We start from the raw sequence: 25,078 nt of genomic DNA on the forward strand, positions 1-25,078 counted from the left end.
ATGCAACAGTTCAGATTGTACACAGCAAAGACGTCTCTTCCGTTAAAATAGCAGCGTCTAATTTCTCACTGAGGCGTCGAACATATCCAGAAGTGTTTTTTTGGTTTGTTTTTTTTGGTTGTTTTTTTTACACACAAATACAGGATTTTTTTATATTTATTTATTTCCTGTTCTTGAGAAAAATCGCAGCCCTGACGTGAAACACAGATCAGGTTTAAAAGAAAACAAAGAAAAAGAACGACACGAACGAACTCGTTAGATGAGACGGTCGGAGGTTGAACACGGATTTAGCCAATTTCATTTAATTCAGTTTAATATTAGCAAACGAACAAGTGCTCGATGGGTTTTTCTAAAGGTAATTGGTTTTATTAAAGTGACTGTCGGAGTTAATTTGCGTACGTTATCGTGGAAGTTCGGTTCGACTTCGTTAAATTACCCTGAAGTGGGTTAAAATGCTTCCACATTCACCTTCTCCCTTTGATCTCAGCGGGAAGAACAAGAAAACACATGAACACATTCACCAAGCTGCACAGTGCTTTAAAGAAAAAAAGAAACATCAGACGCGTCCTCTCGCCTGCACAACCCGTAGTCCAGAGTTTCCTCTATAAAGTGCTTTAACGGGGACGGTGAAGATCTGAAACCACGGCGACTTCCCCTCCCTGCAGACCGGAACTCGTTATGGTTAACCGCCGAGCTGCGGATCAAACGAATGACCCGTCAGATCCACCCCCCTTTCAGTCTCGATTCAAGTCCCCCCTCCCCCGCCTCGTCTGAGTCTTTAGCGACACGTGCACGACTCCGCCACCATGTCCTCCAGCTCCCTGTACTCCACCTTCTTCTTGTGCACGACCAACACGCTCATGGGCATGTACTTGTAAGGCACGCAGGACGGAGGGGGCACGTCCCCGACGCCCAGGTCGTTGATGACCGTCTGGATGATGGCGTGGTTGGGGGAGTGGAAGCCGTACGGGATCACCCTCGGGCAGTTGCCCTGGCAGAAGCGCGGGTTGTACACCGGCGGCGCGATGAAGTAGTGGCCCCAGCCGAGCTCGTCGAAGGAGAGGCGGAACGAGTGGAGCTTGCAGCGGTTCTTGGGCGCGCCGGTTTTGTGCTTGTAGTTGGGGATGTCGGCGATGATGGAGGACGAAGGGGAGGTGGAGAACGAAGAGGAGGAAGTGGGGGTGTTTTTCAGAACATCCAGCAGCGTATCTTTGCCTTCTGAAGAGAAGTCTTTGGAGCGGCGTTGGCGGCGAACCGACGGTCGCCCTATCTGCCTCACGATGTTTTCCCTTTCTACCCCCAGCAAGTCCCCCATCCAGTCCTTCACTTCCCTCTCCTCCTCCAGGTATAAAAGAAGAGACGGGACTTCAAGAGGTTTACCGCTCCATCGTTTCCCCCCTCCGAGGCGAAACCGCCACCACCGCGAGAGGCTGCCGTCCTCTTCGGCGCTCCAGGGATCCGTGCACCAGTACTGGGCAGTGAGGGTCAAGTGTCCCCCCGGTCCACGGTTCTTCCCCTGCTGCTGGACGTGTGCGGTGATGTCCGTCTCCGTCCACCGCTCATGGGGCTCCATGGTAACCAGGCTGTCTTTGCCCAGGGAGGTGATCTGAGCCCTGCAGCGAGGCGGTGGCTCGAGGGCCAGGCTGGCGAGGGAGGGCGAGGAAGACTGAGAGGACGGAGAGCGGAGGTGGATGAAGGAGGCTTTGATGAGCTGCTCCGAGGGAAGAGTGTCAATGTTGTACTGTACTGTGAAGCTGTAGTGGTGGTCTGAAGGAGAGAAAACATGAAGTTAGACCTCTAACGCTTCAACCTCTTTAAGGGCGCACTCCCACTGTCCGTCCGTCCCGTGCCCCGTGCTTTAGGGTCCTTGTCCCCCCCTCCAGCCCCGTTTGTACTCACACTACCTGGGCCTCGGAGAATGCTTCTTGCTGCCTTTACGTCATCACGCCGTAACACGTCACACGCATTGATGACGTCATCACGATGCGTGGCTTTGTTTACGAATCTTTCCGTAGACCTCGGAGTTTTTGTGCGTCTTGTCGACTGTTTTTGAATCTTTCCATCGACCAAATCTGCAGTAAACACTCCACCTCCGCATCACACCAACGTGAACCTTTCACCGCCATTGTTGTTGTTGTTAAATGTCCGCGCATGGTCCCTCCTTCTTTTTTCTATGTCCCAACAGGCGCACAGGAAATGACCTCAGAACCGCCGTAGGCCTCGTGCTCGTACACTTGCGCATGCTCGTGCTCGTACATGTGCAAACGTGCTTTACTAAAGCCCACCTCTCCCAAATGGGCCGTAGACGGCAAGCGTGTCGCTCCTAGACGCGGTACGGTTGCACTCACACTGGTCAAAGGAACCAGACTTTACCCGTGAAACGTGCTTGGGGACGGTACGGATGGACAGTGGGAGTGCGCCCTAACAGACACTTCACTTTTAGCACCTTCAAGTTGCATTATGGGAAAACTTACCAACCTTGAGACCTGATGAATGGGGATTCTTTTTAAAACCAAAGACGAGGAAATGATTGAGTTTAACATACTTTGTTTCCTGCATTCTGGCGACTTTGAAAATAACAAAAGAGCAACTTTATGTTAAATACTTTTAATTCTTTCAATAATCCTCCCCTCTGGCGTTAACTGGAGTGAATCTCTGGCATCAGGTCTGTGCCAACTTGGTGTAATAATAACTTTATTTGTAAAGCACCTTTAAAAACAGCGGTTACAAAGTCCTTCGACATAACAAAAATCGAAATACACACAAATACAGTATAAACAAAACGAATAGTAAACTCCAATAAGGTACAAAATAACCATAAATGACACATCATGGTATAAATTATTAGCTTATTAGTTAATTAACTGAAGGTGCTTGTCTTAAAAAGAAGCCTCACAGGAAGGAGAGTCTATAAAAATAAGAATTAAGAGGTGATGTAGGCGTATACGTTGTCATGGGTGACGCTTAAGAGTCAAAGGGAAAAACTAAAATATACCAAAAAATGATATTTTTAGATGTTTTATCAGTTCCGAAAACTTTTCGCTTTAAACTTTGATTTTTGAATTTATGAACATTGAAAATAAAGAGTTAAGTTCAGAGTCAAAACATTCAGATACATATTTTTTCAATGCAAAAATGATTCAGTGCTAAAAATTCAGTGGCTTTTTAAATTCAACATCTGATGAAACAGATTTAACTTCATGGTCTTTTTGAGAGAACTGGGTTTTTAAGTTAAAACCAATAATAATAAAAAGAAACATTAACGTTGCTCCATGATATTGATAGTCATTGAAAAAAGGCTGAAATAAAGAAATAAGTCTAAATTACAAACAAACCATTTCGCCTTAAATGGGGTTCCTTCCTAAATCTCACCTCTGGACGCGGGCAGGTAGTGCACCGAGGACGCCGTCGGCCTCAGCAGACGCACCGTGTTGGAGCCGAACTTCCGGTGCTGTTTGGGCCTACCGTCCGGTTCGGCTGCGCTCCGGTACAAACTCAACATGAACTGCAGGTTCTGGTCGGCTTTCTGCTCGTCCGTCAGCGGCCGGTGGTGCGCGCCGCCGCCGCTGCCGCCGCCGCCGCCGCCTTTGTGCTTCGCGCTCTGGTGACTCCGCCGGCTGCGCTTCAACGTGCGGTGCTGGGAGGCCATTTTCCGCCCGGCCACGATTCCGGTGCAGGTGGACCACAACAGGAAGGCAAAACAGGACAGGAGGCACACACGCAGTAAGCTGTGTTTGGGGCGGCTCGCCTTCATGTTTGGGATCGAACCTCTGGTGCTAGAGCGCTCCACCGGCGAGGCTAGAGTCGGCTACCATCCTCTGCACGGCCGAGGGCGTGACTTACAGGCGCACCTGAGCACCGGCCATTTTTCACGATCAACTTCCTGAAATCAGCGGTGACCCCAATTAACCCCTCCGGAGCGTGAGGAAGCCACGTGACCGGTGCGTAAAGGTGCGTAAAAGTGGCAAGACGCACATTTTTTGTGATGGACAGGTGGAGCCTTCACGTCCTATGGAGAATATGGTGATACCCAAAAGCCGACGTGAAAGTTGCACATGGATACCCCTGTTGTGACGTATTCAGCCCCCCTGCCGTGAAGTGCACCCCCTCGCATTATAGGTGATGTTCTGGATCAGAAGGCTGTTGTTTCCACCCATAGGAGTAGTTTTTTTTTTACAGGTAACCACATTAAAAACACACTTTTGGACCTATTAATTTCAAGAAAAACTGGGATTATATTTAGGAAAGTCAAATACATTCAACTTGCTCAAAAAATCCATTTACTTAATTTTGTAATTATGGCTGCAGTAGATTTCCACAGAACATACAAAAAGGTGTTGTTTTGTGTTCGCTATTATCCAAGTTTGTGACTTTAAACTCTTTAAAATAGTTTAAAGACTGTAAGTAACCAGTGTTCTGACCGTTACCATGGGTAACCTGTATATTAACTACTCCTATAGGTGGAAACAACGGCCTTCTGATGCAGAATATCACCTTTAACGCGTGGGGGTGCATTTCACGGCAGGGGTGCTGAACACGGCACAACACCCCATCATGTGGTCCTTCCACTGGGAAGCTCACAGGATATCTTGATACAGGAGTTGCAGAGTCGAGATAACCTCATGCTGCCTTCAGGTGCTATGGAAAAGATGGTCCTTCCCAGTTGTGACCTGGAAATGACCTGTAGTTAAGTGCATTTGTTGTCGTGGTTAAATGAAACATGGCTGACCCACAGACCCTGACCTGTTACACTGGGGAAACCATTTTAGACTAATGCATCAGCTTCCACATGTCGAAATAAAAAAAGTCAGATGTTGTGTCTCGACACATAGTTCAACATGCTCCACTTAAAAAAATCTGAATTCTTGTGAGGATGCAGTTGATGATGTGACTCTGGCGCCATCACGTGGTCGAATGACGTTTGAAACCAACAATGACTACTTTAACTTTTGCCTCTTTAAGTAAATTCTGCTGCACTTTTACTTTAGTAACATTTGGGATTCTAACTTTTACTTGTAATGGTGTATTTTTTAGACTTTTGTATTTTTTTAATATTTAAATATATGTATATATGACTTTATAACTTTACCCACAACCAAGGTTAATATAAATAAATATGAATGAATGAATGCTTTATTTCAAACATGTGAAAAACATATTACACTTGAAGCACTTGTCATTAAAACCCTTTATTAAACCCTTTTATATAAAAAATACACAAAAGAGAAGGCAAAAGGGACACAGCATCACTGGAAAACAAACAAAACACACAATTAAAACAATACAAAATATTACATAAAAATCAAATAACGTTCAGACGACACACCTTTAATTAATACGCTCCAAACCTCTGCATCGCCCTCAGAGACTTTAGAGGCTGGATGTTTCCTATCTTTGTCTTTGGTGAAAGGATTTTCAGTTTGTGTTGTGGTTGTTTTCGTATCCAGACTATATTTACAGCCTCTGATTACAGTTTTTTGTGTTCTTGTATATAATTTGACACCTTGAGAGCTTTTTGGATCTTACAGTTAACTCACTTGAAAGCACCAACCCCATCTAATCTCATCTTCAGCCTCTTATCCGGGGTCGGGTCGCGGGGGCAGCAGCTTTAGCAGGGGACCCCAAACTTCCCTTTCCCGGGCCACATTAACCAGCTCTAACTGGGGGATCCTGAGGCGTTCCCAGGCCAGTGTGGAGATCTAATCTCTCCACCTGGTCCTGGGTCTTCCCCGAGGCCTCCTCCCAGCTGGACGTGCCTGGAACACCTCCCTAGGGAGGCGCCCAGGGTTCATCCTTACGAGATGATCCTGAACCACCTCAACTGGCTCCTTTCAACGCAAAGGAGCAGCGGCTCTACTCCGAGTTCCTCACGGATGCTGAACTTCTCCCCCTCTCTCTAAGGGAGACTCCAGACCCCCTCCTGAGAAGACACATTTCAGCCGCTTGTACCCACGACCTGGTTCTTTGGGTCCTGACCCAGCTTTCATGACCACAGGTGAGGGTAGGAACCAGGACTGAGCGGTAGATCCAGAGCTTTGCCTTCCTCAGCTCTCTTTTCGTCACAACGGTGCGGTAGAGCGACTGCAGCTCCGCCCCCGCTGCTCCGATTCTCCGGCCAAACTCACGCTCCATCGTCCCCTCACTCGTGAACAAGATCCTGAGGTACTTCAACTCCTTCACTTGGGGTCAGGACTCATTCCCTACCCAGAGTAAGCACCAACCCCAGATATTATAATTCAGAGTTCATGACAACAACAAAAAGGTTGTTTTTGTGTGCGACGATTCGACCAAAACAAACTCCCCCTGTCCTGGATGAGAAGTGAGATGTCTGGACATGTTGACGTCTTTGAATCTCTTCATCTTCCCTCTTTTACTTGTTCTTTCTCTTGACACACACACACACACACACACACACATTCAGTTAAGTGGCTCCGCAGCGTGGTGACATTCCACAACGGTGATTATCTACAATCTCAATCATTTCGCTGTAGAAGGGAGAGTGTGGGGAAGCGTGAGACTCTGGGGGGAATGCAGTCAAATGTGTTTTTAAGGGTTTCTGAGGCAGAGAGAAGTTTAGTTGCATGAAGAAATTGACCAAAAATGGCAACCCATCAACTTAAAATGGCAGATTTTGCTTTATTTTCACATATATGATGCTATCAGAGAAGGTTTGTGTTTGTCAGCTTAATGAAATCCCTAACTAACAATCTACTCCATCAGTGATCAAGAAATGCTTAGATCCACGTTTAAAGGTTTCATGTAGTTGCTAGTTGTTGTTGTAGTCTGCGTTGTTTTCAGCGCTGTATGTTAGCAGAGCGCCACCCACTGTACGCCACCTAACTTCAATGATAAGATCATTTTGTAACCAGGGTAAGACCATTTCGGGGTTACTGAGTGTCTCTGCACCGTCACTGCAGCCGGGGAATAACCGTAACAGCGCCACGAGGGGACGCTGGAGCGTAAGTTTGGCTGGAGAATTTGAGCAGCGGGGCCTCCCAGCTGGAGGTGCTCCAGGCACGTCCAGCTGGGACGAGGCCTCAGGGAAGACCCAGGACCAGGTGGAGAGATTAGATCTCCACACTGGCCTGGGAACGCCTCAGGATCCCCCAGTTAGAGCTGGTTAATGTGGCCCGGGAAAGGGAAGTTTGGGGTCCCCTGCTAAAGCTGCTGCCCCCGCGACCCGACCCCGGATAAGAGGCTGAAGTTGAGATGAGATGAGATGAGTGTCGTAAGTGCACTTTCTACTTATATACGGTACACTTGTGACATCACAACCGTACAGGAAGTCCTGACGGCTCATTTTTAAAGATGCCGTCTCTGAATACGAGCTGTGTCTGTTTCTCCGTGGATTCAATTTTGATACTTTCACAGAGTTTATACAGCACTTCAACCTGCTATATGATCAAATCTCACTTTTTTACAACATAGGACCTTTAAAAAAAACAACAAAAGATAATAAAGGGTAATTTAAGTATCGTTGCAAGTGGTAAGTTGGGTCATATGTTCCTTAATATGGTGTTCAGACAATATTTGCCTAATAAGAGAATTAGTTTAGCCAGAATGCAACTAAACACCATATTGTGTGTGTGTTTCATCTCCTGTGACAGTGTGTGTTAGCAGAGTAGCCAAAATAGCAGTTTAGCTGTGCTAGTTGGAGCTTTTGGAGCAAATAACGCTTCTTTTTTGGGGCATAAATTCGCCATATTGTCTTCAAATGAACCGATGATGGTTTCCGCAGGGCTCAGTGGCAAAGTGGCGGGTTTCATGTTTCAAATGAGAGGCCAGGCACTCACTTCTGTCACTGTTAGTCGGTTGAAGTCGCCGCATTGAGCCTGCCTGATGTTTTTACAATACAGCGGTTGTTTCGCGTGTAGCCCCGCCCTCCTATCTCCTTTCTCGCTTCTCATTGGACGCCGTCAGCCAGAGCCTCCCTGCTATTGGTTATACCCTTCTGTCAATCACACCCCGCCGTTCGAATAGTGGGCGGGGCTGAGTCCGCAAAGTTTTACCATAGTTTTTTTCCGTCGACGTAGCAACAGTAACAGGAAGTAGGTGATTCAGATGTCAAAATAAAAGCGCTGTGATACTTTTTTGTTTTAATTTGGTAATCATTAAAAATGAGATGAGTTGAGTTATATAAATAAATATATATATTTAAAAAAAATAATAATAATAATATAACTAATAATAATAATAATAATAATAATAATACAAACATAAATCATGCAAGGGATCATTCAATAATTGAAAATAAATTTACTGAAAGACATTAAATAGGGAGCACAATCTTACAGTTTTGATGGCTTTTTGTTTTTTGATTAAGTAATTGTCTTATTATAAAACATGTTTACGTCTACCTCTTAAAAGAAACATTGTATTTCAATTTGGTATTCAAAACAAATGAGAAAAAACGATAATACATCACATTTTTTTAAGTAGCTATGACTTGCGTCTCAATTATTAAATAAATGTATAAATTAATAAATACAGAAGCGGATGAAAAAATGGAACCTACTGTTCATATTCATAACATATGGACACAGGAATAAATACATGTAGGAGAACAAAAATATAGAAATAAATGTAAAGCATTTATTTATTCTTTATTTTTTTTATTTCAGCATTTATTTATTTATTCCTTTTTTATTAATTGCAGCAGTTATTTATTCATTCCTGTATTTATTTATGCATTTATTTTAGTCATTCCCGATTCATTTATAGATTTATTTATGCCTTTATTTGTTATATTATTTATTTTAGCATTCATTTATTTACTCCTGTATTTATTTATACATCCCTGTCTACATTTATTCATGCATGCATTTATTAATTCATTTACTTTTTCAGCATTTCATTATTAATTTCATTATTTATTCTTGTATTTGTTTATTTATACATTTATTCATTTATGTATTCTTGCATTTATTTATTTATTCCAGCATTTATTTATCCCGGTATTTATTTATACATTTATTTATGCATTTATTTATTTAATCCTATGTTTATTTATTAATTCTTGTTCTTAATTCTTGTATTTATTAATGCATTTATTTATTCAATCCTATATTTATTTATTTATTCCTGTATTTATTTATTTATTTCTGTATTTATTTATACATTTATTTATTTATTTCTTTATTCATTTATGTATCCCTGTATTTATTTATTTATTTATTTCTGTATTTATTAATACATTTATTTAATTTCACTGAGACTTAAGTCACGTTTAGTCCTCCATACAAACCCTTGACCGGAAGTAGTATCCGCCATATTGGTCGTCACTCTGAGCCGCTTGACGCCAGTTGAAAGCACAGCCTAAAACTTTTATCCCTCCCCCTCTCTCCCACTCTCTCCGTCCTTCCATCCATCCGCTCCTTGTTGTTGTTAGCGCGGTGATGGAGAAGCCGAGGGACCGACGGTTCAAGCCCGGCTAACGAACCGACCCACGGACGGACCGCAGACCGAAAACAGGCGCTCCTCGGGCCGTTAGGGGCGAGAGAATGGAGACGGTGGAGCAGCTCGTCTCCTTCCACCACATCCAGGTCCAGTTGAGCGGGGGCGCGCCTTGGGGGTTCACGCTGAAAGGAGGGCTGGAGCACGGCGAGCCGCTCATCATCACTAAAGTAAGCTTATTATTTATTATTATTTAATTAAAATAAAACATTTTAAACATGTCTTACAGTTAGATACAACACCAAGAAAATTTCTAAAAATAGAAACAATAATAACATGAATTAAAATGCACAAAAACAGCAAAACACAAAGAAATAAATGAGTAAAAACTAAATTGTATGAGGGTTTGATTAGCTAATAAAGTAAATTTGAAATGCCTAAGTGATCTAATAGTTTTTGCCACTTTTATTTTGGAGTTTTAACTTTTCCATAGAGGTCAAATATGATTTAAAATCTGAATCTTTAACAAAATAAAAGCCAGGAGAGTAGTTTGTAAAGCCAAATTCAATTCAATTTTATTTATAGTGCCAAATCATAACAGAAGTTATCTCAGGACACTTTACAGAGTAGGTAAAGACCACACTCTATGACTTATTCATGATTTACGTAGACCCAACAATTCCCCCGTAGAGTACGGTGGCGTTGAAAACCTTCACTATAACAGACAGGAACGTCAGACAGACCCAGCTCTGTGGAGGACGCACATCTGTCTGCACCGGAGAGAGGAAGAGAAGGAGAGAGAGAGAAAAGACAGACAGATGGACAGAGAGAGACAAAGACAGACACAAAGACAGAGACAGACACACTTCCAGTAACTATAATAATATCTATAGTGATGTGAATATGACTTATGTGTTATGGCAGTTAATACAGCAGAACAGTAGAAACAAGCACAGCTGAGGTGATAGATTATAATCAAATCACTTTACGGATATAGTATTTCGCTCAGATAGTGATCAAATTAATCATCTGCCGCATATGTATACGTCTGATGTCCCTATACGTATGAAAATCTACGTGACGTGAGCTTAAACTGCTTTAAAAGCGTCCCTAACACCACTTTATGCTGCATTATGTTCCGTTCTACGTGACATTTTCATGATATTAATGAGTATATTCACACTTTTGGTTTCATATTCGCGTGGCATCTCACTCTGGCAGTTTGACTTTGTAAGGACGTGGTTGTTGCAACACTCCAGCTCCACCAAAACAGCAGTTGTGGTTGTTTTTTGTGTGTGTTTTTTCGTGCAGGCCTGTGTGACTGCTGCTCTCTCATTCACGTGTGCGTCTTTCAGTCTGCTTGGCTGCGCCGTTCCCTTTTGGTTTCAACTTTTCAACCCAACGCAAGAGAGAAAAACCCTCCTAAAAACTGCTTTTCCTGCACCATCTTGTGTATTATTTGACTTCTGCACAGCGACTTCCTCCTCCTCCTCCTCCTCCTCCTCCTCCTCCTCTTCCTCCTTCTTCCTTTTTCTCCTGCAGAGAATAAAAAAGTTATTGTGCAAAGCTCAAGTTAAGTTAATACGCTGCACCAGTTGATGTTTGTCAGCTGACACCGTCTATGAATAAATAGAATAAAAGCCCTGTCGTTTATGTAATGTAACGCAGCGGTTGGAGGTCAAAGAGGTGCTAAAAGGGGTTCCCAAGGGGGGGCCCCCGGGCAAAACGAGTCCCTCTTCATCTTCCTGTCACTTCATTCACTGGAAGCTAAAAACGCCCAAAGTGCTTACAGACGACTTAAACCCACTTCAGCTGGAGTTTGGGTGCAGAAATGTGCGCTCTGGTCGGATGCACGCATGTGGGAATCCCTTCAAAGAAAGGTCGTGACTCTCTGATGCGAGATTCTTTGAATTTCCGTCATACTTTTACACGTTTGTCACGTAGTTAAAAGGTTATCGACCCTATAAACCGAGCCGCATGGGCCTCGATAGACGCGCAGGACGACATGTTGTTATTTCCGCGGAGATCCGAGGGGTTAATGGTGTGTTCAGGTGGGTTTTAAGGGGAGTTTGCGGGCTTTGTAAGAGATTTAAAGCGTGCTTTTTGTTTTTTTGACCTTGTGCGATAAAATCACGGGGGCCGCTGCTTCCTCGCGGACTCTTCTCACGGTTTCGCGTCGCGGGCGGTTAGCTGCTGGAAATGAGGAGGTTGCCTTTGAATTACTGCGAGTAATTATTGGTGTGTGTTCTGCCGGTGGGGCGGTGGGGGTCGGTCTGTGTGTGTGTATGTGTGTGTGTGTGTGTTTGTGTGTTCAGTCCAGTGCATAAGTAGGCCGACTTGACATCCAACCTCTTGCTCTCCCTCTTCTCAGTCTTTCCTTCACTGAAAAGTCGCAGCAGCAGCGGAGGCGGCGGTGTAAATGTTGGCCCGGTGCACTCCTGTGTTCACCCTCGGCACCACAGCGGGGAATGGAAAAGCCTGGCTCAGTCATCTGGAAACACACAAAAGTCACACACACACACACAGTAACACAGCAGCCCCTGGGAAAATGTGACTGGCACTGCTAAAGGAGATAAAAATCAAACCGTGCTCTATGGCTGTTTCGCGTCCAGTGGCTAGTTAAAGCACACACAATAAAGTAGCTGGGGCGGCGAGCGCGGGACAGGAAAATGTGCTGCAGAAAAGCGTTTAATGATTAAGTGTTAAGTCCTTGAAGCAGAGGGGAGAGAGGCAGGAACAGAGATTAAAGGTAGAGCTACGTGCGCGCGTATGAAAGACGTGAATGTGTTCCCGGGTTTTGAGAGTTTCCTTCAGTCTCCGCACTGAGCTTTACTGTGTCCGTGTCGACCGCAGCTGAGTACAGTCATAATCCTCTCACATCCGAGAGAGAGAGAGAGAGGACGGGTGAAGAGCGGAGGACCTCCAGTACAGCTGCCAGAGCATTCCTGTCCTTGAACGTCCAAAAACTTTGACTATGTTTCCTAAGATTCATGCGTTATACAGATTTATGTCTATTTGATAAAGCGTTCTTGACTCAAGGTCCAAGTACTAGCTGTTTCAAGAGGTTGTTTATAGATCTGTGGTGATTAACAGCTATTTGGATGATTGATTCATTGGTTTAAGTCAATTTTCTTGAGTCCAATTTCTCTGATTTCAGCTTTTAAATGTGAATATTTGTTCATTTCTTTCCTCCTCTCTGGCAGTAAACTGAACATCTTTGAGTTGTGGACAAAACAAGACGTTTGAGGATGTCGTCACAGGCTTTGGGAAACACTTTTTTATACAATTTTACGCAGTTTTCTGACGTTTTATAGACCAAACAACTAATCCATTAATGAGAAAACTATTAACAGATTAATAAACAGTGGAAATAATCGTTTTTCCCTGCTCTAGTTGTCTATGGGGCGTTACATGCTGAGGTTAATGCCAGAGAAGTGTCACCGTATCGTTTTCGGGGTCTAGTGCTCAAACAATTCGTGGAGTTACTTGAAACCGTGAGAAATTTTCCCACAATTTTCGGGAATCTTTTAAACATTAAAGCCTTGCAAAAAGCGCCAAATATTTCCTGCTCCAGCTTCTCAAGCCCCTTTGACGCATGCTAACGTGAAATGATCTAGACGTTACCCAGAGAGAACGCAAAAGTCCGAATCAGTTGCATCAAACAACAAATGGACCCTGCAAGCTCCCTATGACCAAATCTGCGATTGCCCGGAGATTTCACAGCGAGTGAGCGGGCGCGTTGATGGTGTTTCTGTCACGCAGCTCAAAACCGGGTTTCCGGGTTTAACCTCCCCCTCCCCACTCTGTGGCAGTGGCTTTTGACCCGAAAATAAAGTAAACCAGGAAGCAACGGTGACGAAAACAACAACACAAGCTTTACCTTTAAACCTCTTTACCTTTAAACCAAGGGAGGCAACTAACATCACTACCAAGAAGACCCGTTTTGGTCTTAATTTTGTCCAAAAGTTAGCCGCTTGTGATTATGACAAAGGTGAACCCGAAGAAAAAGCTCTATTTCGACCAGCTATATATTGTTGGAGGAAGAGTTACTCCCGTCATTTTCCCATTCATCCATTCTCTGGTTACTGCTGTGCATTAAATGTAAATGTACTCTGAGTGTCCAAATCATGGCTTCATTGCAATAAAAAAGATGACTAAAGGGCAGCTTAAATAGTCTGTACGATGATCATTTCAAACAATATACTCAAACATCTTTCTTCTTTTGTTTGCACAGAAAATCAATCAGGAATAAATAAGGGAATTAACAAAGAATCGGGCCAATCAGCAGAATCGATGCATTGAGCAGTAGAATGAATTCCCATCCCTAGTGGTACCAGACCCTGTTCTGGTTAAGACGTCTAGTTCGTCTTCCCTGGGGAATCCAAGGCGTTCCCAGGCCAGAATGGATATTTAGGGCGCACTCACACTGTCCTTCCGCACCGTGCCCCGTGCTTTAGGGTCCTTGTCCCCCCCTCCAGGCCCGTTTGTACTCACACTACCTGGGCCTCGGCCAATGCTTCTTGCTGCCTATACGTCATCACGCCGTAACACGTCACACGCATTGATCGTGTGTGTGTGTGGCTTTGTTTACAAATCTTTCCACAGACCTCTGAGTTTTTGTGCGTCTTGTCGACTGTTTTTGAACATTTTCATCGACCAAATCTGCAGTAAACACTCCACCTCCGCATCACACCAACGTGAACCTTTCACCGCCATTGTTGTTGTTGTTGTTAAATGTCCACGCATGGTCCGTCCTTCTATTTTCTATGTCGGAACAGGCGCACATATTGCTACCGCCGTAGGGCTTGTGCTCGTACACATGCGCACGCTCGTGCTCGTACATGTGCAAACGGCTCTGCTGAAGCCCACCTCTTTCCGCAGTTATGCGCGGAACGGGTGCACTCACACTGCTAAAAGGTACTAGGCTTTAGCTGAAAAAAACGGTTTTGTCCCGGGACAGAAAGACAGTGTGAGTGCCCCCTTAATACCTCCAGCGGGTTCTGGGTAAGCCCCGGGGTCCCCTGCCAGTCAGATGTGGCAGGAATACCTCCAATGTATCACCAATGAATCAAATAATTCTGATCCACAAAGATGGTTATAGTGAATTTCAGGAGGTGCCAGTCACCGGCGTGAGCTAAAGACAGCGAGTCTGCTGTTTGTTGAGTCGTTGAACATGTGTATGAGACATTGAGTGCATAAAAATGTGCCAGTTGGACTTTCAGCATGTCCATGTTTCGGGGGTAGTGTGTGTGTGTGTGTGTGGGTGGGTGTGTGTTTGTGGCTGGTTGGAGAGTGTGTTCGCTGCTGGAGGGGGAAGGGAAGGCTTCCAGAGTCTCAGACGGCAGCAGAGGGATATAAGCCATTTGGTCAACATTCCTCCAGGAGCATAACAAATTACCACTCTGGGGTGTGTGTGTGTGTGTGTGTGTGTGTGTGTGTTGAGATATTGTGCGTGTTCATACATACATGCACACTGCTCATACACATAATCATCTGAGTTGAACGCTTGTCCTTGCAGCCAGTGATGAGCTGTGTGATGACACGGCGAGTTTAAGGTTATATCAGTTAGCCAGTCAGCCATTCAGTGAGTCAGCGAGTTTTTAGCGAGTCATGGTGAAAAAACATCGCAAGGTTGTCGTGCAAATACGAGTGCATGTTTACAGACTAAAAGACATGGATGTTTTAGGGTCGTTTATCATTTAAAAGTCTTCCAGTTGTCATTCCCATGTGTTTTGTGACATCTCTCGTGTCCCGCGTCTCAAATGTGGTCGCGATGACTAAGTGGTGAGTTCCTGCCATTGTTGTATGTGACAGAACAGCTGCTGCTGAACTGTCAGCTCACGTTCATATGTGGTTTTTATGATCTAGTGTGAGCTCTCTGGTGATTTCTGTCGAGGACATTTTTGGGTTTTCTCAAGAGAGAAAGCCGCCCGACTTTTAGGCGTTGTTCCCAGAAAAATGCGGATCCGTCTTTGCTTTAAAACATCCAAGATGGTGGTCGGGGACGATGAGGTTGCAGCAAAGTGGTGCCCTTTTTATCAGCGGTCTGAATGAATTCTGTGAATTTGAGAATCAGTCACAGTTGTTTTGATGGATCCCAGTTGCTCGTGTGAACCGTCTGGGCTCCAGACCTCTGCAGACCAGACATGTCTGCTATCTAAATGAACATCAGACTCTGCATGTTGGACAAGAGTCTGTCTGAGTGGACTGAAGCGGGGCCTCACTTGTGTGCAGCCTTCTTTATCTTGATTATTTTCATTGTTTGTGTTTATATTACGCAGATGATTTACCTACGATTTGTCTGTGATGTCGATTTTATACCAGACAAGACATCTCTACCTTGAAGTGTCATTCCATCATCCCAGGGTCTTTTTTGCCACTTACACACATCAAATAAGGCATAGAGACAGTTTTTTTTCGTGTATAAACTATTAACTGGTAGAGTCGCTAACAGCCGGACGTGGCTAACAGTGATTAGCTCGGGGCAGTACGGTGAAGGCATTCAAAGGTCTTTTTTAACCACTAATACTGCTGAAAATAACAGCAAACCTCTGCAGCAGCATGAGAAGAGTCCCTACACACAAAACAAAGCAGCAACAGCGTAGTTAGTGAAGCCAGAGTTTATTAAAAGAGTGTTTTAAAGACTTACCTACTGGCCCCTGTACCAGCTCCTCTCATAGTAAAGTCCATTCAAGTGGATTACCAAAGTCCATCCCAACGGATAAGGTGGATAAGGTGCTTTGTTTTGTGTGTAGGGACTCTTCTCATGCTGCTGCAGAGGTTTGCTGTTATTTTCAGCAGCATTAGTGGTTAAAAAAGACCTTTGAATGCCTTCACTGTACTGCCCCGAGCTAATCACTGTTAGCCACGTCCGGCTGTTAGTGACTATCTCGGATTTCTCTGTTAATAGTTGTTACAAGTAAAAAACTGTCTCGATGGCTTATTTGATGTAAGTGCGGACCATGGGATGATTTTGTGCCGAAATTACACTTTAAAATGCATTTTCCACCTGATAATCCACATATTGCCCGATGCTAGGGTTGGGTATTATTTAAAAAAATGCAGATACATGTACGCTTAAAGTGATAACGATATCCTATTCGTACCAGTACTTCATTTGATAACCTTTTAAAACTTTTGATACCGATCATGTGAATAGAAGTATCGCTGCATGCTGACCCGCCAACTACATCAAAATACGCCGCGCTCGACTTCGCCACACCACAGACATTAAGGGTCCTAGCGTCTGCCGTAGTGGGACAATCACACGTCGCATTAAATTGAAGAACGCTTGTTGGGATTCATTCATTCATCCTCAACCGCTTATGCCGGGGTCGGGGTCGCGGGGGTGCTGGAGCCGATCCCAGCTGACATCGGACGTGAGGCGGGGTCCACCCTGGACAGGACGCCAGTCTATCGCAGGGCACATAGAGACGAACAGAGACAGACAACCATTCACACGGGCAATTTTTTGAGTCACCAATGAACCGAACACGTTCATGTGTTTTGGATTGTGGGAGGAAACTGGAGAACCCGGAGGAAACCCACACAGACACGGGGAGAACATGCAAACTCCACACAGAAGGGCCCAGGGATGCGAACCTGTAACCTTTGTTCTAGTTCTGGGTACAAATCTGATCAAACGCAGGAAGGATTTAACTGTAGAAGTTTCCATGCGTACCGGGATATTTTGGCTTATTCTTTCAAAGTATCGAGGACCAGTACCCCGCCTTACCCAAGAAGACGTGTCCAGTCTTTTCTGAAGATATTAGGCGACCACTAGCTTGGCTGCCCCTCGCTACACAATCCATTTTCTTTGTGGTGCACAAAGCAGGATTCATCTTCATTGTCCTGTCAGTCATTCTGCAGATAATGACCCCCTCTCCCAGGCTGTCCAACCACTGAAACCAGCGGATCACTACTGACCCACGACGGGGGGTCGTTTTGGTCATTTGTGATGAAAACTCTGACTCAGCTGAACTCCTTATATTTCCTTTTTTTTGTTTTTGAGAGAATTCGTTGATGAATTTAGGGTTTTTCTTTGGTGGTTGTTAGATTATGTGGTTTCCCCCCCCACTGAACTGTAACGTATCCTGTAAATGAACTCTTTTGGTGCTTAGGTATGTTTCACAATGTACTTAGCTGTATTAACTCTTTCATTTGAGGTTGAAGTGTAAACCGCAACACTAGATTTGGCGTCAGCACATATCAAAGTACTTTATTAAAAGTTTTCAAATGTTCAAGATCACAAGAACACAACAGGAGATTGTCCGTGTCAAATGCGATCTTAGGACACACTCACACTGTCCTTCCGCTCCGGGCCAAAACAGGTTTTTTCGGCTAAAGCCTAGTGCGTTTGACCAGTGTGAGTGCAACCGCTCCACGCAATACTGCGGCCAGCTGGCCGTCCACGGCCCGTCTGAGAGAGGTGGGCTTTTATAGAGCGCGTTTGCACATGTACGAGCACGAGCGTGCGCATGTGTAGGAGCACGAGCACGAGGCTTACGACGGTTCTGACGTCCTTTATGTGCGCCTGTTCGGACATAGAAAAAAGAAGGAGGGACCATGCACGCACATTTAAAACAATGGCGGTGAAAGGTTCACGTTGGTGTGATGCGGAGGTGGAGTGTTTACTGCAGATTTGGTCGATGAAAAGATTCAAAAACAGTCGACAAGACGCACAAAAACTCTGAGGTCTACGGAAAGATCTGGAAACAAAGCCACGCATCGGGATGACGTCATCAATGCGTGTGACGTGTTACGGCGTGATGACGTATAGGCAGCAAGAAGCATTCTCCGAGGCCCAGGTAGTGTGAGTACAAACGGGCCTGGAGGGGGGGACAAGGACCCTAAAGCACGGGGCGCGGTGTGGAAGGACAGTGTGAGTGCGCCCTAACTTACTGGAAATACTGTGGTTTAGCTGAGGGGTGGCTCCTGGGTAAGGGTCTTTTGTCTGACGATAATGGCGTAGCAACAGAAGTTCCTGAATCTCGTTGTCTCTCCAGTTAGACATTTCTGTTGGTGTCTTGGTGTGAATCCCCCTCCTTCTTCACCCTCAGATGTTTGTTTTCATCTGGTTTCAGCTGATTTCAGCTGCATGATAGAAACGCCATCGACACGCCCGCTCGCTTGCTGAGAACTGAACTGTTCTGTACACGGACTTCACATGGAGCTGGCAGTCCGTTAGATGTCCGATTCAACTGATTCGGACGCGCGTGGAAGTTTCCAATGCGTGTGTAAAAGGGGCAAGAGACTGTGGTTATCTGGCCTTAGTGCTGGACTCTGTAAATCATCAGATTTGTTAGATTTTGTCCGAACTCATCATGAGGAAAACAGCTGAACGCCTCCTTAAAATGATTGATATCGACCTTACGAAAGCATGAATCTGTTCCGATGGAAACTAAACTTGATAAATACGCGCTGCTCTCTTCACCTCCACTCAAATCAAACTCCTGCACGTGGGCATGAAGGGGGTTTGGATGAGTCTCCTGTTTCGTATCGTGGCTTTTTCTTCTTCTTCTTCTTCTTCTATTGGAAATCAGTCCTTGTTTTTTTTTTGTGGGGGGGAATTCCAGTACTGTATGTTTGAAAACACTGCGAGCAATCTGGGATTTCATTCGTCCAGAAGAGGCAACAAAGATGGAGGCGATAATGTTTCTCTCTCTCTCTCTCTCTCTCCATCTCTCGCTCTCTCGTCCTTCTGTTGACGGTAACTGAAATCCAGGGATTTTACAAAAGAATGTTTTGACATGTGGTCGAAGGTATGCAACCAAATGTCTTGGTTTGGTAAACAGCTGTGTGTGTGTGTGTCTGTGTGTGTCTCTGTGTGTGTGTGTGTGTGTGTGTGTGTGTGTGTGTGTGTGTGTGTGTGTGTGTGTGTGTGTGTGTGTGTGTGTGTGTGTGGCTCCCTACATTCCAGTAAAGGTAGCCTCCAGTAGCAATCTGCTCTACAGGGGGTAGATGAGGAGGCCATCAGATAGAGATGCTATTGTCTCTACTGTGTGTGTGTGTGTGTGTGTGTGTTTTGGTGTGTGTGTGTGTGTGTGTGTGTGTGTGTGTCCTCTGCCCTGACTTGCTCCACTAACTGTCCTAACTAACCAAAAACATATGTTCTGCAGCGGCACAGTACACAATAGAGCGTATTGATGAGAGGCACAGAAAGAACGAGTGTATTCGTGTTTCCATCTCATTTTATTTGCACAAAGAACAGGAACGATTTAATCATATCCAGTCACTCGTGGACATCCACTGGTTCCCAGTCTGAACGGAAAATCTTTGGGTTTAAGACACATTGAGTTGTGGGAAATCGGGATGGTTAATTTTCACTATTTTATACAACAAATTACAAACTTACTCGCAGCCTTATTTCTTATAAAGCATTTAAAGAGTCATGTGCTGGACTGACGATGGAAATGGCTGAAGCTATCGATTATTCATCCATTCATCTTCAGCTTCTTGTCCCTGTCGGGGTCTCGGGGTGCTGGAGCTGATCCCAGCTGACATCGGGCGTGAGGCGGGGTCCACCCTGGACAGGACGCCAGTCTATCACAGGACACATAGAGACAAACAGAGACAGACAACCATTCACACCTACGGGTGATTTAGAGTCATCAATGAACCGAACACCTGCACGTCTTTGGACTGTGGGAGGAAACCGGAGAACCCGGAGAAAACCCACGCAGACACGGGGACAACATGCAAACTCCACACAGAAAGGCCCCAGCCGGGATTCAAACCAGGAACCCTCTTGTTTTGAGGTGACAGTGCTGAACAAATCAAATCATCTGAGCTGTTTTACCTAATCCGGCGACAGCGACGGACAAATTCCACGGGCCACATAAGCGGCAGGACACAGCTGTTGTGGGCGGCCTGCAGCAGATTGCATCCATTACATCTAAGTTTAGTGTTTTTACAACCTTTTTATTGAATTTGTAGAGCGTTTCAACACCAAACACACAGCACATCCAGCTCTATTGCCATTTTTCTCTCTCTACATGCGGCTACCAGGCTCTCCAATAGGTAAAAAACTACATATAAGTGATTAAAAAATTAGCAGTATGTGTTTAAAAGTGATAAAGACGCATAACGTATCGTTTCCAGGGGGCGATTTGAAGCAGCAGAGCTTCCAAACCTGCAGAACCAACTTTATCACTCGTCCTAATTTGGATTTATTGGGAAATAACAGCTTAAACAATGAACGCTTTCTGTTTTCGGAGTGGAAACAAGGCCTGCAACTAAGGACTAATGTTATTATCTTTTAGTTAATCTGTTGTTTAGTCTATAAAATGTCAAAAAAAGCCTTGAACAATTCCCCAGAGCTCAAGGTGATGTCTTCAAAACGCCCGTGTCGCCCAAACAAGCGTCTAAAACCCAAAGATACTCGGTTCACATTCAAGTAAATCCACTTTTTTTGTTAATCTCACATAAAACAATGAGTTGTTGTGTCCTCTGCACTTGTGGACATCACAGCGCGTCTTTGTTGGTGACGTGCAGCGTGTCGATCCTAAATCCTCCCCTCCTGAAGAACAGAATCAGTTTTTTAGTCCTCAGATCTTTTGATTTTCTGTTACTTTCTCCTTCTGCTGGCTGCTGTCGTTCAAGGTTTAGATGCATTAGTGTGTGTGTGTGCGTGTGTGTGCGTGTGTGTGTGTGTGTGTGTGTGTGTGTGTGTGTGTAAGTGTGCGTGTGTGTGTGTGCGTGTGTGTGTGTGTGTGTGTGTGTGTGCGTGCGCGCGTGTGTGTGTTGGGGCGAGGTTGGAATGTCTCTATCTCTGATCTGTGGAGCCTTTAGCTGTTTCTTTTAGGCTACGTCTGCAGGCACACACACACACACACACACACACACACACACACACACACACACACACACACACACACACACACTGAAATAACAACCTCTGTTTGTGCATCAGTACAGTGACCCTCAAACACACACACCATTGTTTTTTTTTATCTCAGTGTGTGTGTTCGTAATGCCTTTTTGTGTTATGAGAAAGTAGGTATTAAAGATACATGAGAGATGTGTGTGTGTGTGCGTGTGTGTCTGAGTGTCTGTGTGTCTATGTGTGTGTGTGTGTGTGTGTGTGTGTGTGTGTGTGTGTGTGTGTGTGTGTGTGTGTGTGTGTGTGTTGGGGGTGTAAGAGTCCTGACCTGAGGCTGCTGCAGTTGTTATTGTTTTTGTCCGACGCTCATTTTACCCTCTCACTGGGGGGGCAACAGACACACACACACACAAACACACACGCATACACACACATACGCGCGCTCAAACATGCGTTGTGTCGATTATGCCGATCGGCGGCGGTAAGAGCGAGCATCTCGTGGTCTTGCTCATGAGTGAGGGTAAAACATGAGGTCTGAATGTGGCTGGCTGAGGATCTGATCGGGTCAGCCTCCTGTTAGAGGTTTTCAGGCCCCGGGGTCGACCCAGAACACGCCGGAGAGATTATATATCTCGCCTGCCTGGGAACGCCTCAGGATCTGGAGCTGGAAGGTGTCCCTGGGGAGAGGGGCGTCTGGAATACCCTGCTGCCCCTACGACCCGACCCCGGATAAGTGGATGAAAGGGGACGGATGCGTTATGTTTCTGGATTTAGGCGGCTGCACATATGAAAAAAAACCCACCTAACCCTTTTTGTAGTATTAGGTGCCCTTAATAACATACCAAAGGAGGCGGCACGGTGATGTGGTGGTTAGCACTGTCGCCTCACAGCAAGAGGGTTCCTGGTTCGAATCCCAGCTTGGGTCCTTCTGTGTGGAGTTTGCATGTTGTCCCCGTGTCTGCGTGGGTTTTCTCCGGGTTCTCCGGTTTCCTCCCACAGTCCAAAGACGTGCAGGTGTTCGGTTCATTGATGACTCTAAATCACCCGTAGGTGTGAATGTTTGTCTGTCTCTGTTCGTCTCTATGTGTCCTGTGATAGACTGGCGTGCTGTCCAGGGTGGACCCCGCCTCACGCCCGATGTCAGCTGGGAGGAAGATGGATGGGTGGATGTTTACCAAAGTTTGACCACTAGAAAGGTGTCATTTTCAAGATGGCGTCCAAGATGGGCAGCCCTTAAAATATCCCAACCCCTTCATTATCTGACCCAGCTGAGTGATCTTAGCGTCTTACCCCGTGTTCTCTGGGTCTATGGATCCACTGGACTTGTCTAAACTGCACTGACATGATTACACACTTATGGAATACATGACTTTGTTTGGGGTGAACCAGAGATGTAAACTATTTAGCTGTGATGTTAAGCTAATACATACGTAATGCAGCCTCTATATGTTTTTGCCATTATACTAAACCCAACAAAACTAAATTCACAATTTTCAGCAATTCAGAAGTTGTTGGAAGAGAATCCTGACATTTGATAGTAATTTACCTTTTCTGTGTGGACTTTGCACCGATACAACTCTGCAAAGTTACTCAAAAGGCTGCTCTCCTAAAAAGAAACTACTTAATTAAAGAATATTAAACTTCATTATACACATTTTATATATGTATTAAAGTGTGTACCAATTCTAAATGAACACCCAGAAGATAAACACCAACAAATAGCTGCATGACACCATTTTAAAATCACCCCAAGCATCATTTCCCGCGTTATTAATATGATTATTACGTAAAAAAGGGTTTTCACATTGTCAAATATGAGAAAAAATAAAAATATACGCTGTATCATCCATTAACACCGGCTCTAGATAATTTATCAGATCCAATATAACTTGCGCATCTATGGTAACCAACAACTGCGTTAATAATCAACTAATGCTCTTTTTTAAACCTACGTTAATCATCAACTGGCTCCTCTGCGAGGGCCGTTCGTCACTTTAATCCGACAATGAAGAGATCGAACAACGGATCAATCGACCGGGGACATAATTCTCACCTGAACCGACGGTGAAAGAGCCCCGTGAAGCCGGCGTTTGATCCCACCTCGTCTCTGGTTCCTCTTTAACACACTTTCCACCGACCGCACCGCAGCCCTGACGTTGGACGCTTTGACGTCAGAAGCCGTTTTTCCGAGCCATAACATCAGATTAAGCCGTGGCATAACTCTTGTGTTTTTCCTGTGCATCTGTGTTTGTATGTTTACATTTGATCGTAGCTTAGCCGTGCCCCTACACCCAAATATGTACCACACACACGCGCACGCACATTCCACCATGCAATGTGGTGCACTCTCGTGGCGACCCCTGGCGAGCCGACTCCAGTTCGCGGTCTGAAGTGACACAAAACTCTCTTTGTTGACTGGATCTTTTCTGTCTCATCGCCGTCCCTCCGGTCTGCCCTCGGTGGCGTGTGACGGAAACATCCTTTCATCCCTCCATCTTCTCGTTAATTGGGATCATAATTTCCCTCGCGCTCTCGTTGCGTTGGAAGTGGAACCTCTTGAGCGGGGAACCAGAGTCCGTGGGTGCAGTGACGCATTCTCCGCGGTGAGGATTTAAAATTGTTTATTCATCACTTGGGGTTTGAGTGACTTTGGTTTTGGGGTTTGGGGTTTTTTGAAAGCTGATTAAAGCTGATAATCAACATCCAACGTCTCTCTTCCCTTTAAATAAGAGGGATTTAGTGTGTTTGCTTATATTTTTACTACAAAAACTGCACTGAAATCCAGACTAATTAAACACTTTAACATGAATGATGACAGGTCAACCTCCGCCCTGTGGTATTTGGGACACTGTGGGATAAATGCACTGCCTTAAAAACTGCACTAAAATGTGCTAAAACCTCAAAATAGGCAAAAAAAGTGGCTTTTCATTGCAGTTTTTTTGCAGAAGTTCTTGATAACACCCCGATCCAGATGTCACCTTAGACTCGCCGCCTCTGAGGAAATTCTTCTTCTCAAAGCGCACGTGTACGGCACATTTCTACCTGTCGTTTCACGTGAAAATAAGACATCCGAAGCTCTAATTGAAGCGTGCGCGATAGGGGCCGACGGGTGGGAGTGAAATGGAGGAAAGACGGATGATCTGGGACGGACGGATGAGTAGAAACTTAAGGAGGACAGAGGAAGACGGTGGATTAAGGAGGATAAACAGGTGAAGGCTGAGAAAAGGCCGAGACGGGACGTGAGATGCATGAAAATATGGGGAAAAGAGACAAGTTGATTAAAAATAGAGACGGGAGGGTGGGGTCGTGTGTAGCTGCAGGCTGATAGATGGATAATAGGTGGATGGAGGGATAATAGATCAAAAGATAGAGGAGGTGGGGGGAAAGGACAGCCAGGGACGACAGGGCAACAGGTTTCAGATGTCGGGACGCAGCTGCCAGATTGATGCTTTCCTGCCTTTTGTCTGCGTTTATGAGCCGGTGTTCCTCACGTGTCGACTGAGTTTGCAGCTCAAAATCAAAGCAAAAGCTGTTTATTTTTATTTAACCAAGTTACGGGAAGAAGGCTCCGTCCCAGCATTTCTTTTAAACCCGTGGGAAAGTGTAACACGTAATAACGATGACTCAGTCAAAGTTAAAGGTGCCCCGCGCTCTCGTAAAGTCCATATTCAGGGTTTCTCACAAAAACAAACATGCGTATTAAACATTTCCATTCTCATAGAACATTCTGCAAAGATCTTATTTTTGTTAAAGGAGCACTGCGTGGGTTTTTCTCCCATTATGTGGTAAAATTGCATATTGCATTCAAATGAATAGTGCTCTGGTTTGAGCTACGGGAGGTGCTACGTGCCGAGAAGCCGCTTA

The 25,078-nt window shown here is 45.0% G+C and overlaps 2 protein-coding genes across 2 annotated transcripts in view; one reads left to right on the forward strand and one right to left on the reverse strand.

Annotated features, from left to right (window-relative positions):
* Positions 1-778: 778 nt before the first annotated feature.
* On the reverse strand, positions 779-3,754 carry bmp15 (bone morphogenetic protein 15; the record flags this gene model as incomplete). The annotated part of the gene is made up of 2 exons (XM_083937047.1): positions 779-1,767; positions 3,373-3,754. 2 exons carry the CDS (start codon positions 3,752-3,754, stop codon positions 779-781), a joined length of 1,371 nt encoding a protein of 456 aa, XP_083793173.1.
* A 5,649-nt stretch (positions 3,755-9,403) lies between these two features.
* The window catches only part of shroom4 (shroom family member 4), a 90,099-nt gene continuing 74,424 nt past the window's right edge, over positions 9,404-25,078 (forward strand). The window contains exon 1 of the mRNA XM_083937603.1: positions 9,404-9,623. Coding sequence (XP_083793729.1) covers positions 9,501-9,623 — 123 coding nt within the window. The 5' untranslated portion in view covers positions 9,404-9,500. The remainder of the gene's footprint in view (positions 9,624-25,078) is intronic.

This window comes from Echiichthys vipera, assembly GCF_963691815.1.
Source record: "Echiichthys vipera genome assembly, chromosome: 22".
NCBI lineage: Eukaryota > Metazoa > Chordata > Actinopteri > Perciformes > Trachinidae > Echiichthys > Echiichthys vipera.